A 19,649-nucleotide genomic window follows, 5' to 3' on the forward strand; every position below is an offset into this window, starting at 1 on the left:
TATATCCATTGTACGATAAAATACAGGAAATAGTATAAGGGCAGACTAGATGGACCATGAGGTCTTTTTCTGCCGTCAGTCTTCTATGTTTCTAAGTTTCTAACTCCTTATGAAAGAACTATTTCTATTAAGACAATGGCATTCTCATACATATAGTTGCAACATTGAGAAAACTGCACGTTTCTCTAATTGAAGAAGCTACCTTAGGTTTCTATCCATTTGATACATGCAGTTGACTAAAGTATGGAAATTCTAGTTCCAATGACCAAAATTATATGACTGTAAAGCGCAATATCAGATAACCACATTGCTTAGCGACACACAATCCAAGTAGTCCCTATTGCTGTCAATAAGTGAGAATGACTGGTCATTAAGCTCACAGATTCCTGCTGACTTCTAACAAGCAAAATCCCAGACACAAAGCCAGCCATCTGCAGGTTACTTTTTCATCCATGAGGCCTTAGGTGAATTGAGCTAGCATTTGCATTAAGATCCACAGGTAGGATGCTTGCCTCGATGCAACCAAGGCATTTGAAATGGGGAAAGGGAGACTGTGAAGATGATTACTTGCAGCTATCTAGAATTTATCCCCAATGGCTTCTCTCTGTATCCTCTGCATTTCCAATTTATGGACATCCCTCACTTTCTACAGATACTTTAAAACTGCAAGGGGCAGTGGAATATAAATATAATATAAATACAAATTAATGGGAAAATGTTTCAATGTTTAAAGGCAGAAGTGCATCTCACGCCTTAGGCCATTGTTCTTTAACTCAGTCAAGGCCAACTTAAGCTCAAAGTCATACTTCATGATTCCCACTCTTCACTCATTCTTCTGGAAACCAAATCCCTTATCTTTACCATTCCTCAAAGGAGCAAAAACTCTTAAGTGCAGCTCTTTCAGCCATCAGCCAATACTCCCAGGGCACAGCTATCAGAGAGTTCAAGTCCAGCATATAACAAACTCTTCTTCAAGTCAGGGAGGCTATTGTTAAAAATGGAGGGACAGTGAGTGGACTGCAGCTTCAAACAAAAAAATCCTTGTATATGTTCTGCTCGCATTATTCCTGCTCACCATCTGTACAAATGCTGGCAACTACCCTGAAACCAAATATAGTAGCATTCTCCAATATAGAATAGAATAGAATAGAATAGAATAGAATAGAATTCTTTATTGGCCAAGTGTGATTGGACACACAAGGAATTTGTCTTGGTGCATATGCTCTCAGTGTACATAAAAGAAAAAGATACATTTGTCAAGAATCAGGTGGTACAACACTTAATGATTGTCATAGGGGTCAAATAAGCAATGAAGAAACAATCAATATTAATAAACATCTTAGGATACAAGCAACAAGTTACAGTCATAAAGTCCTAAGTGGGAGGAAAATGATGATAGGAATAATGAGAAAAAACTAGTAGAAATAGAAGTACAGACTTAGTAAAAAAATTGACAGTGTTGAGGGAATTATTTGTTTAGTAGAGTGATGGCGTTTTGGAAAAAAATGTTTTTGTGTCTAGCTGTCTTGATGTGCAATGCTCTGTAGTGACGTTTAGAGGGTAGGAGTTGAAATAATTTGTGTCCAGGATGTGAGGGGTCAGTAAATATTTTCACAGCCCTCTTTTTGACTCATGCAGTATACAGATCCTCAATGGAAGGCAGTTGGCATTACAACTCCTTGGATTAACAGTCAGCATAATACTCTACACTTTTATTATTCTATAATTTCTTTTAGAGGAAAATGATTACTGGAGACAAGGGGTTTATACATGTGACATTTCAAAACATGGGCTAAAAGGTCTCACCATAATCCGTGTTTTCTGGTTCCCAACAATTTGAAGGCCAGAAGTATGGAGCCTAAAAAACAGAAAATAAAACTTTATCATGAAGATGTACGTATTCAAGTGTCTATTCTCCTTCAGATATTTAGGCAAATTAAGTCTCAATGAAATAAACAAACTCTTCTTAATTATGTTAAAGCATATGTTTTGAAATAAAGAAACTCAAAATAATTTTGTATAAGCTTAGTAGAATGACAGGGTCAGGAATTAGGGTGAGATGGTTAGAACAGAACCCATTTATTTAACACAGCTGTCAACAGAACAAAGCAGTAACTGGACACTCTCAGGCTGTTATTTATATATTGGCTGTCAAAACTGGTAGCCAATAGCAGAGCTGTAATTTTCCCGATCTGTCAAAGGATAGCCTATAGGAAAAATAGCTTTTAGTTGCTAGGTAGATTTCAAAAGTGGAGATGTAGCAGTATAGGTGTGATTGTCCATACACATGCCATACCAGAGAACAGGGGATTATACCAAAACATCCTACTTGTTAGGATGAGTATGATTTGCATATAATTCCAGTTTACAAATCACAACACATTTCAACAGATTTTCTACCAGCTGAAATGCTAATTAGAAAAAGGCAATTGAAAAGAAGTGCTACCATTTGAGCTTCTATGATGAATTAAGAAGCCCATCACAGAAAAATGCAGTAAGCCTTTGTTTCATTATGTTTCACAGTGTTTTCACAAGCAACAGCATCATTTCATTAATAATCATCAAAATGACCTTAATGACAACATTGATACTGATCAAAAACAAAACTGTCAAGCAGTCAGTTTGGATTTGTCAGATGTTAGATGAACAATGTAGGAAAAGGAATGAACCCTGGTTTAGAATATTAGAAGAAAAATAGCAATGATCAATGAATGAATAAAATAATTTCAATAAATAAATAAAACGTATTTGTCTTTGACAAAGTCTGAGGTTCAATTCTGTGCATCTCCAATTTAAAAAAATCTTAGGATGAAAGAATACATTAACAGGACTATCATGATAATATCCCAAATGCTAACAACACATACAAAGCTCTTACTACCTGGAGCAAGGTAGATCAGTTACATTAAAAGGCACTACATTTCTCTAGTGATGTTGAATAACTGGAAGAATTCAGCCAAGAGTCAGGATCAGGTAGGTACACAATAGTGTACTTTATTCTAGATTTGTTCCTTCACAAAAGAGGGAAATTGGAGGACTTCAGCAACCAAAGACATACCTGTCCAGTCTATAATTCAAATAGAAAAAACAGATTTCTTACCTGAAACCGATAAAAAGTCCCATCATCCTTTAAAGTTAGTACATGATCAGAGATTGGAAAAATATATCCTTGTGCTGCAACAAGACTTCCCATGTGTATTGATTCAGCTGTAAAACAAAAAAACAAGCACACACGTACAAACTTTGACAGGCAATTACATTTTTCAGTAACTTGCAAAATTTGGGTGGCAAGAATTTTATGACCAAATCAGAGGTGGGTTCCTCTCAATTAGGACTGGTTCGTCTAAACCGCTGGTGAAATCACGATGACATCACAAAACCGGTTCAGTCAGTGCCAGTCTGTGGGTGTCGCCATCTCTATTTTTGAATATATATTTATTATTTTTGGGGGGGGGGATCCAAGGTTTTTTTCTTCTTCACATGCACAGAAGCCGAGTTTCTGGTCCTGTGCATATGTTGCCATTTTGTTTTTCCTTTTTTCCTTTTGAATTTTTAAAAATATTTTGACCCTGCACATGCGAATCAGCAGCAAGGTAAGTTAGAACATGCCCCATTGACCAGATATGATGATATCAGTGGTAAACTCAACAAAATGAAGTGTGATCTTTTTATGCAGCTTTTGAGCCTAGTATTGGGGGTTGATTAACAATTAATCATCACAAGTACAATATGTTAATTATTTACTTACTTAAATAACATATGGGCCACCCTTAATAGGCTGTCAAACAAAAAAGGAATCTGATGATACATTTCTAATAGAAAGACCTTTATACCAGAAATAAAAAAGTGGACCAATGATGCAGTTAAAAAAGAACACATTTGGCTATCTTTGCAAAGGCAAATAACAACTTCTGTCCAATGGATATTATAATGTTCACACCGCTGGACGCACAAGAGGCTACTTAGGAAGCCAAATGACTCCATTTGTTGCGGGTGAATGAATGGCCCATCTGGAAACTTAATAGAGTCCAGGCAGTCAGGACCTTAATTCTGCAAACTCACCAGCATGTCTATCATTCTGGATTACAAGGTGAGAGACTTCTGTTCTCATGGCAGTGGTTCAAATGCGTATATTCAGAACGTAAGGGTGGTATGCAATAAAATATATTAAAATATAAAAAGAGTATATAAATGATAAAAATTTAAAAAGATACAAGGATGATTAAAACACTGTTAGAATTGTCTCCAGGTGAGATGGGCCAGATATAAGGTGAATGAATGAATGGAGAAATATTTATTTATTTGTTTATTATTTATTAATTCGATTTTTTAGTCCGCCCTTCTCCTTAGACTCAGGGCGGCTTACAACATGTTAGCAATAGCACTTTTTAACAGAGCTAGGCAATTGCCCACACAATACAGGTCCTCATTTTACCCACCTCAGAAGGATGGAAGGCTGAGTCAACCTTGAGCGGGTGATGAGATTTGAACCGCTGACCTGCAGATCTACAGTCAGTTTTAGTGGCCTGCAGTACTGCACTCTACCTGCTGCACCACATCGATTAAAAGGTGAAGGGAGGGCTTTCAGGGTGCTAACCAGCCCTATAGTTGACATGTCCTTATGGGTACCCTATGCAAGTCTTCAGAGTCATGTCTTTATGGAAAGCCAGGATGGTGTGGGCATGAGTATTGGGTTGCTACCAGTACGGATGAGGACAGCACACCGGTAGCGAAATTGCGCACAGCTTCTATTTTCCTGCATACTTGCATGCATCTCAACATTTTTTTTCTTCTGCGCATGTGCAGAAAGCAACATTTTGCAAGGGGATGCATGTGCGAGAGAGATTTAGATTGTTTTTTGCTTTTGCACATGTGCAGAAGCAAAAATACCACCAAAATCTCTCACCTGCATCCCCTCACAAGACTTTGCTTCCTGTGTATACACAGAAGCAAAAACACTGGGACACACACACACACACACATGCAGGAGAACAGAAATTGCATGTGCAGCACACCAGTAGCAGCGGAAATGGGAATCCGTCCCTGGTGAGCATGCTTCACCTAGTTATGGGGGGAAGATTCCACAGGGTGGGATGATGGCAGAGAAGATATTATTATTATTATTATTATTATTATTATTATTATTATTATTATTATTATTATTATTATTATATTATTATTATTATTATTTATTAGATTTGTATGCTGCCCCTCTCTGCAGACTCGGGGCGGCTCATAGCAGTAATAAAACAATATACAGTAACAAATCTAATATTAAAAGTCTAAAATAACAAATCTAATATTAAAAGTCTAAAACCCCATTATTTAAAAAGCATACACACAAACATACCTTACATAAAACTACATAGGCAAGGGGAGATATCTCAGTTCCCCCATGCCTGACGGCAGAGGTGGGTTTTAAGGAGTTTACGAAAGGCAAGGAGGGTGGGGGCAATCCTAATGTCCGGGGGAAGCTGGTTCCAGAGGGTCGGGGCCGCCACAGAGAAGGCTCTTCCCCTGGGTCCTGACAGCTGACATTGTTTATTTGTTTGTTTGTTTGTTTGTTTGTTTGTTTGTTTGTTTGTTTATTTATTTATTTATTTATTTATTTATTTATTTATTTATTTATTATTATTAGAGTTGAAAGGGACCTTACAGGTCATCAAGTTCAACCCCCTGCCTCAGCAGGAAATCCTACAGCACCCCAGCCAAATGGCAGTCCAATCTCCTCTTGAAAATGTCCAAAGTTGGGGAGTCCACAACCTCCGTTTAGTCGACGGGACCCGGAGAAGGCCAACTCTGTGGGACCTAACCGCCTGCTGGGATTTGTGCGGCAGAAGGCGGTCTCAAAGATATTCTGGTCCTCCTCCTCCTCCAAGACCACCATTAAGGGTTTAGTGACAGGTCTGCAACATACCTTCCCTGACTGAGAGGAATAGGCTACCAAAATTACCTGCTCAAAGCAAAAGAAACCATAAAACCTTTAATAAAACAATGATAGTGATGTAGCCTGATTTTTGGCCTCTGCTATAGCAAACATCATCATTTATTTACTTGTTATTAAATTTATATTCTAGCCATTGTTTATTCACTGCAGGATGAAGGCCTCTTCTGCATCTTTCCAACCAATATGGTCTTGAGCTTTCGTTTGCCAATTGGCCTTGTAATATTTCAATATATAATATATCAAACTTATACAGAAAGCCATACCTTTCAGGGGAGGAAAAAGCTAGAAAAAATTAGGAAACACCAAGGATCAACATGTTTTGCCATGTTACCTGTACACTACCATTTTCTGAATCTGAGACATTATCACCAGTAATTTATGTTTTTTAAGATCCTTTTAATTTTTTTGTTGTTATAGGATTCTGAAAACTGAAGTTTTGTCTATATTGAGAAACGTTTTTCTATATATTTTATATGTGTTCCTGCTTTATTGCATTTGCAAATATAGTCTTAATTTTTACATCTATATCATTTAATAATGCATCTCCATGCATTATTAAAGTGCAGCTTTGTAGAAGTAATTTGAAAACTCCAGTCTTTCCCCATAAAGTTTCCATTTTGTATCAAAACAGGAATAAAGTAAAAAGAAAACTAAATACCGTAGCACCTTGGTAAATAATGAAACTTCTACCTCTAATCTTTAAAAGAAAATTCATATTTTGAAATAATAATGTTCCAAAGTTATTAAGAATGTACTGCAGTATGTGATTGGCATTTTATTTTTTCACTTACCTTTCCTGTCTAGGTAAAAAAGAACATTCCAGGAGAGTGTATTCTGGGATCTAATTTTGCATTTCAAGATCTATTTTGCTTGGAATTACTTTTCCAATCAAAACTGCTAAATAAAAAATTGACTTTTCAGCCTTAGGTCACAATGTTTACCATTGCATTTTATAATGACAAGCCTCAAGATAATGTTTCCTTAGAATATAATGAATATATTACCTAGATCTTCAATATTGAGATTCTTCATAAGCCATTGTACTATGTCAGCTCCTGAAGAGAAAGACAAACAGAGAGTGAGAGAGTTAAAAACATAAACCATACGTAAGTGATAAGTAATTTTCAGGAAAAAGCTCATTCTTCTAGCTGAGCTGTTGCTGTCATATCTTCTGTAGGCAATATCCATAAAATGTCTTCTGCTAGTTCCATCTCAGTTTCATCCTTGGAATTAAATGATTCTTGGAATTAAATAATATCCCTGTTTCAATTCAAGTGAATATATGTGGCCATGTCCAAGACGGGATTCTTCAAAGCCATTTAATTCAGAGGCAGGGTTCAAACAACACTTTAGAGTGACTATACTGCTTGCTTTGTGGAGCTTCTTTTAACATATTATGTAGCTCTGGCCACTAAATTTATTTGGGATTAGCATTATTATTGTTTTAATGCTAGATTCCATCTTCGTTTAGTAAAACTTGAGGGGCAATATATCGTGTCTTCTACTTTCTATTTTCCCTGTGGGGTGAATTGGGCTGAATGACTGGCCCAAAGTCACCCATCCAACTTTCATGTAGAAAAGACTAGAACTCAATAAATAAACTCATATAAACTGAATAAACAAAATCTCACAGCCAACCCCCACTCAGTAAAAGACCTTGGAATACCAATATCAAATGATCTAAGTGCCAAATCCCACTGCAACAATATCGTCAAAAAGGCTTCTAGAGTTGTTAACCTGATCCTACGCAGCTTCTGCTCTGGCAATCTCACATTACTCACCAGAGCCTACAAAACTTTTGCCAGACCCATCCTTGAATACAGTTCATCTGTCTGGAACCCATACCACATCTCGGACATCAACACCCTTGAAAATGTCCAAAGATACTTTACCAGAAGAGCCCTTCACTTCTCCACTTGAAACAGAATTCTCTACGAAAGCAGACTATCAATCCTAGGTCTAGAAAGCTTACAACTACGTCGCCTAAAACACGTTCTAAGTATTGCCCACAAGATCATATGCTGCAACGTTCTACCTGTCAATGACTACTTCAGCTTCAATTGCAACAACACAAGAGCATGCAACAGATTCAAACTTAATATTAACCGCTCCAAACTTGACTGTAAAAAATACGACTTCAGCAACCGAGTTGTCGAAGTGTGGAACTCATTACCTGACTCAGTAGTGTCAACCCCTAACCCCCAACATTTTTCCCTTAGACTATCCACGATGGACCTCTCCAGGTTCCTTAGAGGTCAGTAAGGGGGCGTGCATAAGTGCACCAGTGTGCCTTCTGTCCCCTGTCCAATTGTCTCTCCTTATCTCATTTATCTTTTCTTCCTTTCAAATATGTTCACCTATACTTTTATATCTTTTCTTCTATTCTTTTCTTTACTTATATTATTACATATCTTTCTCTTCAATGTGTATTATGTATTAGACAAAATAAATAAATACATAAATAGTTTCTCAATTTATAATCTAACACCGTGATAGCAAACCTATGGCCCACATGGTGCAAGTGGCATGCAGAGGTCTGTGTGCAGGCACGTGAGCCGTCGCCCAGCTTGGCACATGTGTGCATACCTCCCACTTCCTGCCAGCCAGCTCATTTTGGGGTATCTGTCACATAGGCACAGAGGGCAGGTGCATCTCCAGGCTCTGAAGGCTTTCTTCAAGCCTCCAGGAAGCTAAAAATAGCCTCCCCTGGGCTCCAGAGGCCTGCTGGAGGGGGTGGGGGGAACACAGGATGGTTGCGCATACATGCATGGAAGGAGGGGCATGAAATGGGTGTTGCATGCGCATTGCACCATGGATGCCAGCATGGGTCAAGAAAAAGGTTAGCCATCACTGATCTAGCACCTTAACCTCTACACCAAGTTGAATCTCAGTCATGCACATTTATGTGCATGCACTTATATCTCAGTCATATATCTCTACATTCTTGTAAACATTAATGCTCTGTGAAGAGAGTCACTTAGGTGACATGGCTCAATGTGGTGAATGAATGAATGAATGAATGAATGAATGAATGAATGAATGAATGAATGAAGATAGCAGTTATGTTTGCTATTTTGTTTTTTCTGTTTAGCATGTTATAGGAACCCAGATGGAATCTGATCTTTAAACACAAAATCCATATAATCATTGTTTAGGGAAGAAAACCCCCCCAATATTATTCCAACAATGAAGCTCCTACACTAATTTACAGAGTACAGTGGTACCTCTACCTACAAACGCCTCTACTTACGAACATTTCTAGATAAGATTTTTTTGCCTCTTCTCAAGAACCATTTTCCACTTACAAACCCGAGCCTCTGAAACTGTAACCAGAAAAGGCAGGGAGAAGCCTCTGTGGGGCCTCTCTAGGAATCTCCTGGGAGGAAACAGGGCTGGAAAAGGCCGGGAGAAGCCTCTGTGGGGCCTCTCTAGGTATCTCCTGGGAGGAAACAGGGTTGGAAAAGAAGGGGAGAAGCCTCCGTGGGGCCTCTCTAGGAATCTCTTGAGAGGAAACAGGGCCTCCACCCTTCCTGTAGTTTCCGCAATCGCACGCATTATTTACTTTTACATTGATTCCTATGGGAAAAATTGCTTCTTCTTACAAACTTTTCTACTTAAGAATCTGGTCACGGAATGAATTAAGTTCGTAAGTAGAGATACCACGGTACCTAATTATAACACTCTGATGCAAGAATTTGAAAAAACAAACATTAAATAGATGTATCAAGAATTATTTATTGAGAGTTTGCAAAAGGGAAAATTCATGGCCAACAGGCAACATCCTACTGAGGACAAGTGTGTCATTAAATGCCATATCAGTAAACCTGCACAGCCATAATGGTGGATGAGTCCAGTCTAATATCAACAAGGCTGTTTTTGTGATGTTCTCTAATAAGATTTCCAAATTTGGGGGTACTTCTATTCTCCCTCTGCCTAAGTTGCAGTCAGTGGGCCCTTCCATTCATTATGCTAATTGGTGACATGGTTCCCTGCTCCAAAAGCTTGCGGTGGTGATATCTCTGTGTTTTTTATTTTATTTATTTATTAAACCTCTTGCTACCCATCTTATAGAGGTGAACTCTTCTGGTCTGATCTGTTTTTCCATATTATATTTTCTTATTATTTTCCATATTATTTCTTATCCATCTGGAGTTTCCTGAGTAAAGTGGAAGGAACCTATTTTACAATTTTTTGCATCCGACCCTCTGGAACCAGCTCCCCCCAGAGATTAGGATTTCCCCCACCCTCCTTGCCTTTCGTAAACTCCTTAAAATCCACCTCTGCCATCAGGCATGGGGGAATTGAAACATCTTCCCCTTGTCCATGTTGTTTTGGTGTATGATTGATTGTGTGCTTGTTTTTTATATATATTGGGGTTGCTTTTATGAATTTTTTAACCTAAAACTGTAATTAGATTGGTAAATATTAGATTTGTCACTATGTACTGTTTTTGCCATTGTTGTTGTTGTGATTCAGCCTGAGGCTCCTCAGGGACTGGCTGCGTCTCTGCTGGATCCATGCCCAGAGGAGGAGGACAGTGAACAGGAGGGGGAGGAACAGGCAGACGGGGGAAGAGGAAAGTCAGGAAGAGGAGGAGGGAGAGCAGCCTGAGAGCCCCGGCGGAGGGCCCTCCCCAGCCAGTAGCCTGGACTCATTGGATGAAGAAGCACAGGCCATAATAGACATGAGACAGCGACGTGCTGCTCAGAGACGGGACCGATTAGAAAGGTATTTGCATCATTGAATTGCAACAGCTGGGTTTGGGTGTGGTTCTCCTCAGCAGGGTTGAAAGAGGCAGGCCAGCCCTTACAGCCTGTGGAGCGTTATCGAATGGAAGTACTGTGACCCTGCTCTGTATCTCGGCGTCTCTGATCTTGGCTTGTGGCCTAGAAATCTGGAAGACTTGGGGGAGGCGTAAGTTTGTTATCTCCAGAGTTGTTTTTGACAGCAAGAATCCTGTCTTATTTCCAGGCCTTCATGAAACATCTGTGAAGTTCCAGCATGTTCCTATTTGGAAGGACAGTTTTTGTTACCAGTGTTTGCTTTGACTTATATAAACTGCCTTTGCTTTTTACCAGTGTGTCTGGCTTCTTTTTTGGGTTGGTGTTGGCTTCTGGAGGGACCCAGACAGAACAGTTGTGAGCTGCCCCGAGTCTGCAGAGAGGGGCAGCATATAAATCCAATAAATCTAATCTAATCTAATCTAACCTATCACTGGCAGCAACCAAATGAGAGAGGTTGTTAAGCATGAAAAACAAGCTCCCTTTTCCCAAACAAGTTGACAAATTAAAGATGCACAACATTTTGATAGAAATAACCACCAAAATATACATACACACATCATTTCTTCATGCTTCTTAAAAGCCTAAAGGATGTTTAAGAAAAGAACATTTAAAAAATGTGTCCAGTAGCATCCCAATTTTCTCAAGACTGAAGGATTATTTTTTTGCTGGCTTTGCCAGACCATTAATTATCACCTGTCAAATATAATCACTCACCCTTAGGATAATGACAAGCTTTTCCTCCCCTGTTAATTACTGTCCTTGCTAACAGTCTGATCAGCATTCATCAAGATAAGAGACAGACTTATCCGCTAATTCCCTGCTTGTCTTTCTTACTACAGACAGTCAGTAATTCAACTAAGAATTTTACAAAAAAAACCAACAACAACAAAACCTTCAAGTTCTTTTTTTAATAAAGAAAATCCTTCAGGGAATCTGCTTCTACCTGTATTTAATAAAGAGAAATAGGGTCTACATTCACCCCCTTATTTATTCATGATATGCCGCATAACTCCTAGAGTCTCCTGGGAGTTGGGCAGCATATAAATTAAATTAATAAATTAATTAATAAAATGATCATTCCTCCCAGAAATAGCAATAGTGCTTAGATTTATATACTGCTTCATAGTGCTTTTGATTTGATTTGATTTATTAGATTTGTATGCCGCCCCTCTCCGCAGACTCTCTAAGCAATTTAATTTAAAGAATCAGCCTATTGCCTCCAATTATTCCTCATTTTACTGACCTCAGAAGGATGGAAAGCTGAGTCAATCTTGAGCTGGTCAGGATTGAACTATTGTCAATCGGCAGAATTATTTTGCAATGCATTCTTTTTTTTCCCAATATATATTTATTAATTTTTTCCATTTTTTAAAAAAAGTACATAATCATATTTACAGATGAATCTACATCATATATACATTCCTATTGACGTTGTCTTCTAATTACTTTTAGATTTCTTGATATTTTATTTCGATGTTTCTTTTGAATTTCTTTTTTTTGTCCATTGGTACCATTTTGTCCAGGTTTCATAATAGTCCGATTCTTTTCAATTATTAAGTTCCATTGTCAATGCATTCTAACCAGTGGTGGGATCCAGCCAGTTTGTACCACCGGTTGTTAACTTTCTGAGCAGTTTGGTGAACTGGTTGTTGGAAGAAATCATTAGGGTGGAGAATTGGTTGGTCGGTAGAATCCCACCACTGATTTTAATTACTGAACTATCATGACTCAGAATCAGTGTTTAATCTTTTCTCCTAAATACGATCTTCAATATATTAATTTAGATTTTGTTCTTTACCGAGCAATTAAATATGAGACAACAATGCAGTAGATTTTATTTTACACATTTTCCAATAAAGGTCAGGAGAATGAACTGGACAATTACATCATACTTCAGGAATAATGAGATAGGACACAAATAAATAATCAGCGATCTGATGCAGAGGAAGATTATATTTTAATTGATTAGCCTTATTGCCTAGAGTAGAATCATCCAGTGACTTCAAATACTGACCCATACTAGATGGAGCTCCCTTTATAGGTCTTCTTCTCATTGCTTTCTTAAAGGATTTGCTGATAAACTAGAAAAGGGTATGAGAAGAAGTGCAGAAGAGCAACAACGTCAATAATATACGCTGTGAAGTACAGAATATCACCTATAGTTCAAATTGGACTATCTGTACATAAGAAAGAGGTATCTAGTGGCTTGGATGTTATGATACCCTGTTTTCCATCCCACATCTACAGAACTAAGGGGTTTTCCCACCCTTTATTGTACTGTATAGGTAATCCTCAACTTGCAACCACAACCGACCCCAAAATTTATGTTAATGGCAATAGTTAATTGAGTTTTGCTCTACTTTTGCCAAAGTTTTTAAGTGGATCATTGCAGCTGTTCCGTGAATTATGCAGACCAGGTTTCCCCCATTGACTTTGCTTGTTGGTAGCTGCAGATAACGGTTCTTACAGAGGAATCATTGAGCCTACCATCTGAACCTCTATAACTGTCAGGTTTGGTTCTGCAGCCTAACGAGACAGACACAGACTTCAGAGGATAATCAGAATTGCAGACAAAAACAATTACTGCCAACCTGCCTTCCATTGAGGACCTGTATACTGCATGAGTCAAAAAGAGGGCAGTGAAAATATTTACTGACCCCTTCACATCCTGGACATAAAATGTTTCAATTCCTACCCTCAAAATAACACTATAGAGCACTGCACTCTAAGACGACTATATACAAAAACATTTTTTCCTGAATGCCATCACTCTGCTAAACAAGTAATTCCTTCAGCACTGTCACACTATTCACTAAGGCTATTACTATTAGTCTTCTCATTGTTCCTATCTACTATCTCCTCCCAGACTGTAACTTGTTGCTTGTAACCTTACAATTTAGATTAATATTGTTTCCTTATTGCTTGTTTGTACCTATGACAATCATTAAGTGTTGTACCTCATGATTCTTGACAAATGTATTTCATTTTTTTATGTACATTGAGAGCATATGGACCAAAGACAAATTCCTTGTGTCACACTTGGCCAATAAAGAATTCTGTCTATCTATCAAAGGTTACAAATGATCCTGGGACAACTCAACTGTCATAAATACACGGCAGTTGCCAAGTGCCTGAACTTTGATCACATGATAGAAACATAGAAACATAGAAGTCTGATGGCAGAAAAAGACCTCATGGTCCATCTAGTCTGCCCTTATACTATTTCCTGTATTTTATCTTAGGATGGATATATGTTTATCCCAGGCATGTTTAAATTCAGTTACTGTGGATTTACCAACCACATCTGCTGGAAGTTTGTTCCAAGGATCTACTACTCTTTCAGTGAAATAATATTTCCTCACGTTGCTTTTGATCTTTCCCCCAACTAACTTCAGATTGTGTCCCCTTGTTCTTGTGTTCACTTTCCTATTAAAAACACTTCCCTCCTGAACCTTATTTAACCCTTTAACATATTTAAATGTTTCGATAATGTCCCCCCTTTTCCTTCTGTCCTCCAGACTATACAGATTGAGTTCATTAAGTCTTTCCTGATACGTTTTATGCTTAAGACCTTCCACCATTCTTGTAGCCCGTCTTTGGACCCGTTCAATTTTGTCAATATCTTGGTAACTGTCATGTGAGAAACAGTCATAAACTCCCTTTTTACACTATCTTATAATTTTGAACAGTCAGTAATGAGTTGTTGTAAGTCAATGCCTCCAGGTATACTGAACAGCTGTGTGATTAAACAAAGGAGGGTGAAAACAGAACACCACTTAGGAAAATGAATGTAAAAATGTAGAATATTCTATTAGTGGGAACAATATTGCAATAACGTGGATTCCAAATTATCATATAGCCAAACATATTTGTTTTGCACTTAATCTGACATGTACTTCTTCTTTTTATAATAGTAGATTTAAAGGAAAGAAAGGAAAGAGAAGTAGCATGTATTTTCAGTATAACACAAACACAAATGTAAGACTTTATTTTATCTTGAAAACTACTCCATCACAATAGAATGCTTCACCCACACAATTCCTATATTGCTTGTATAGTATGCTGCTCTATATAAATTGATCTAAGCAATTTTTATTGTACAGATCCATTTCTATGGGTTACTACATAAGGAAACAGCAGTGAATGTCTTTCTTTTCCCCCCCCTTTTCATTGAATCGGTTTGTCAGCTATTTGTTCATTCCAGTAGGACGAAGTGAAGATACATTGTTATACATCATTGTCAAAGCTATGAATCTGATCATGAATGGTAACGCTGCCCATTCATCCAGCAAAATACTGTAGAGGCAGGACAATTGCTCTTCATTTTCAGATATTTCCTCTTATATATTGAATCACAGACTCATATAAATGATACCAAACCTTGTCAGAAGTTGAGCACATGTCACAGTGACAAATAGCAAGGCAGTAAAGGGCAATAAAATTGGGTTCAAATCTGAGAAACCGAATGAATTATAGATTGAAACCTGCAGGTAGTAGAAATGAACATGATAAAAACAGGGACAATTTTCTCTGACTCAGTCAGAAGTCTTCAGCAGTTTCTTATGTGATGTTCCCAAGGGTAGAGGTACACTTTACAATAAAGTTGAGCATGGGGCTCAAAGTCAATTAGCTGTTTGTCATAAAGTGTCTTTTATTAATCACCTGGGCTCTGTTATTTTCATTTAGCTGTGCATTGGTAGATTTCAGGAATGTGCTATAGCAGGGGTCCTCAAACTTGGCAACTTTAAGACTAGTGGACTTCAACTCCCAGAATTCTCCAGCAAGCTATGCTGGCTGGAGAATTCTGGGAATTGAAGTCCACAAGTCTTAAAGTTGCCAAGTTTGAAGACCTCTGTGCTATAGTAACTAGAAACATAGAAACATAGAAGACTGACAGCAGAAAAAGACCTCAGGGTCCATCTAGTCTGCCCTTATACTATTTCCTGTATTTTATCTTACAATGGATATATGTTTATCCCAGGCATGTTTAAATTCAGTTACTGTGGATTTACCAACCATGTCTGCAGGAAGTTTGTTCCAAGGATCTACTACTCTTTCAGTAAAATAATATTTTCTCATGTTGCTTTTGATCTTTCCCCCAACTAACTTCAGATTGTGTCCCCTTGTTCTTGTGTTCACTTTCCTGTTAAAAACACTTCCCTCCTGAACCTTATTTAACCCTTTAACATATTTAAATGTTTCGATCATGTCCCCCCTTTTCCTTCTGTCCTCCAGAGTCCAGACTATACAGATTGAGTTCATTAAGTCTTTCCTGATATGTTTTATGCTTAAGACCTTCCACCATTCTTGTAGCCCGTCTTTGGACCTGTTCAATTTTGTCAATATCTTTTTGTAGGTGAGGTCTCCAGAACTGAACACAGTATTCCAAATGTGGTCTCACCAGCGCTCTATATAAGGGGATGACAATCTCACAAGATTAGGGTAAGTTCTGAAATTGCTTTGAAAACTGTAGATAGTACAGAATAGAGCTTTTAAATGAATAACCAGGTTTGTTCAAATGGGACTTGCAACAAATGTTATGTGAAAAAAAGGGGTGAAATATTCCCGGTTCGCTCGTGTCTATTGGTCGTCGGACAGCCGTTGAAAAAGGAGCTTGAGGCTCCGCCCACCCCCCTGGAGACCATCATTTGGGTTTTTCACAAAGCATTTTGTGCATGCGTAGAGGCAGGGGTGGGCTACTGCCCGGATGGGGGGGAACGCAGTGGGGTAGCAAAAATGGAGCTCCACCCCAGAGCACCCAATTTGCACTGAAAGATGTTGAAAGAAAATGCAGGGCGTCCTGCAAAAGCCATGCCCACAGTATGGTAGTAAAATTTTTGGTAGCCCTTCAATGCAATGGTAAAAGAACTCAAATGGTGGCGTCTGGGTGGGTGGGTGGAGCTTTGTGCTCCCTTTGTGACCGAGTCTCTGACGATTGATAGACATGAGCGAACCGGGAGCATTCACCCCTGGTGAAAAGCCGGGGGTGTCTACAAAGAGATTTTTTTAAAAAAAAATCAAGATAGTTGTTGTAACCTAAGCACCTTCCATTTTGCACGATCAGTTGCCATCTTGCCTTTATGAAATCTTCTAGCAGATAAAGCTATGGAGAGCTTTGGGTTTCAGCCCCTAACTTATTTTTTCCCTTTTTGCTCCTTTCTTTGCTTTTCCTTCTTTCCTTTATCTTTTTGTCTGTTGCAACAAACCAAAAGTGGTAATACAAATTCAAGAAAATAAATTTTCTGAACTATGATTGATTACATTTATTTAGAAAACACTGTAGAAACAGCAGCAATATCTTTTCAAAGTATTGAAAACAGCAGTAATCAATGTATTCAAAGAGAGGAATCAGTGGTCTGTGTCATTGTATGCGTGTGTACATACATCACGCATACATATGCGTGTGTACATACAGTTCCGGTTCCGGTTGAGTAGCAGGAGGGAGGGAAGAGACTGCTGCTCCGCTGGACTACGGCATTAAGATCAAATATAGGGAAATTTTTCAGTTAATTTTGAAAAACAACAGATAGTTCAGAAGGATTAGACTCCCCCGTTTCGGAGGATCGTGTTACCTTGTGTCTCGGCAGTGCTTTTCTCTTTATTTTCTGCTGTGAGAAAGCTGGGAGCCCCGATCAGCTGGGGCTCGGAAAATGGCGATCGTGACCGAGCTGGTTTGATTCTGCCCTGAATCCACACTTTTTAAGAGCATTCTGCAGTGGGGTGAGCTGTATTGTTGCAATTACATTGAGGCTCAACCCGGGGGCTGGCAGAGATAAGAAGAGTGGGGGTTGCCGCCCAGCATTGACTCATACTGACATGGACAGAGGTGGAAAAGGAGAGGTGGAGAGGGACTGAGAAGGAGCGAGCGAGCGTGCGAATGTTCAGGGCAAGCATGCTGGGCCGACTGTGCACGGGCCGAGGAGGAAAGTAGATGGAGGAAAACGTCCCCCACAACAGCAGGATGTTCCCAAAAACAACGGGATCTACCGGATAGACGCTGGACGTCGAGTGGTTACATGGTGGGCACGCTTGACGTCGGAGGGCTTTGCGGTGGACATACTCGGTGCTGGAGTGCCTGGAAGAAGGAGGGTCTGCCATTATAGTGAACAAGGAGATTGTGAGAAAGAAACTGCCAGATTGAAATTGACAGTATGAAAACCTTGTGGCTGCTGGATGCTATAACTGAAGACCAGGAGATACAGAGATACCTCTCAAATAACAGCAGAGGTACTGGTAGACATTTGGGGCGATCCATGAGAGACCGGGGGTGTCGTGGAGGTGAGAAAGCTGATAACAACGACAGTGGCAAAGAGAAAACCTGGGAGGACAGAGGACAGAGTTTATACTCAGGACTGTTTGTCCTACTAATAACATCATACATCCCTCGGACTCACCTTTTTACACTGGATGATATCTATATGAACTTGGCTTAATTGATTAATTAACTGACCAGTTGAAATATCTTCTACCTATATATTTATTTTTATTACTTATATTTATCTATATTTTTAATAATTAATATTTTAATAATATGAACTATTAGTTTTATATTAACTCTTTTTAATTAAATTATTGTGGGGATTTTTAAGTGGATGGGAGGATGGTAGTGATGGCATGAATGAATGGGACTATTTTAGTAATTATTGGAATGAATGGAATACTGTGAATGAAAATGAATGGGAGGGGAGTGATAGATGGAATGGAGTGGGTGGGAGGGATTATAATATGTATGGAATGAATGAATATGACATGAATGGAATTTTTGGCACACCTGATGCTGGAGGGGCAGGAGGGGAGGGGACACTTATCTCTGGGGTGGCAGAGGGTCAAAATATCCCAGTCTTGCTGGGGAGAGGCAGGTATGGCGGAAGCCATGGAGCTAGCCGTTCCAGGGGAAGGAGGAATCGCTGCTTAGTAGCGATCCCTTCTTCAGGCTCCATGAGCTTAACTCAAAGCACTGGTGATGAGTGTAATTCTGGCCCTGGGCTCAAGTTGTTGCTACTCAATGCCAGGTCGGTGGTAAATAAAGCTCTCCTCATCCGGGATCTGATCCTGGATGAGGAGGCCGACCTGGCTTGTGTGACCGAAACCTGGCTGGGCCCGGAGGGAGGAGTTCCTCTCTCTGAAATTTGCCCAGCTGGGTTTCGGGTATGGCACCAACCTCGACCCCAGGGAAGGGGGGGAGGAGTGGCTATTATAGCCAGGGAGAGTCTTGGCCTGCGTAGGCTCATTGCTCCAGAGGTTGCGGGTTGCGAGTCCCTCCTGGTGAAGTTGGACTTAGGGGTTCAGGTGGGCTTGTTACTCACGTACCTGCCTCCCAGCTGCGTGTCAACAGCCCTGCCTGTGCTGCTCGAGGAGGTGGCTGGGCTGGCGGTGGAGTTCCCCGGACTTATCGTCCTGGGGGACTTCAATCTGCCATCGCTCGGCGGTTCCTCTGGACTGGCACAGGAGTTCATGGCCACCATGACAGCCATGGACCTGACTCAAGTAGTTCAGGGTCCGACTCACGAGGGTGGGCACGCACCCGATATGATATTCCTCTCTGAGCAACTGAGTAATGATCTGAGATTAAGGGGCTTAGAAGTGCTGCCTTTGTCGTGGTCAGATCATTTCCTACTGCGGCTTAACTTCCTGGCTCCAATCCTTCCCCGCAGGGAGGCGGAACCAATTAGGAGGTTCCGCCCCAGACGCCTGATGGATCCAGAAGGCTTCCAGATGGCGCTTGGGGTTATTCCAGATACACTTGTCCACAGTTCGGCAGAGTCTCTTGCTGAGGCCTGGAACAAGGCTGCAGGGGAGGCTCTTGACCGGATTGCGCCGTTGCGACCTCTCCGCGGCACTAGACCCCATAGAGCTCCATGGTTCAACGAGGAGCTCCGGGTGTTGAAGCGCCAGAAGAGACGTCTGGAGAAGCGATG

The 19,649-nt window shown here is 39.8% G+C and overlaps 1 protein-coding gene across 2 annotated transcripts in view; it reads right to left on the reverse strand.

Annotated features, from left to right (window-relative positions):
* Positions 1-19,649, reverse strand: part of RGS6 (regulator of G protein signaling 6) — a 319,358-nt gene that overhangs the window by 85,711 nt on the left and 213,998 nt on the right. For both annotated transcript variants that reach the window (XM_070758388.1, XM_070758379.1), the window contains exons 4-6: positions 6,952-7,002; positions 3,101-3,207; positions 1,807-1,858 (exon numbers count right to left, since the gene is read on the reverse strand). In XM_070758388.1, the coding sequence (XP_070614489.1) occupies positions 1,807-1,858; positions 3,101-3,207; positions 6,952-7,002 (210 nt within the window). The remainder of the gene's footprint in view (positions 1-1,806; positions 1,859-3,100; positions 3,208-6,951; positions 7,003-19,649) is intronic.

This window comes from Erythrolamprus reginae, chromosome 1 (genome assembly GCF_031021105.1).
Source record: "Erythrolamprus reginae isolate rEryReg1 chromosome 1, rEryReg1.hap1, whole genome shotgun sequence".
Taxonomy (NCBI): domain Eukaryota; kingdom Metazoa; phylum Chordata; class Lepidosauria; order Squamata; family Dipsadidae; genus Erythrolamprus; species Erythrolamprus reginae.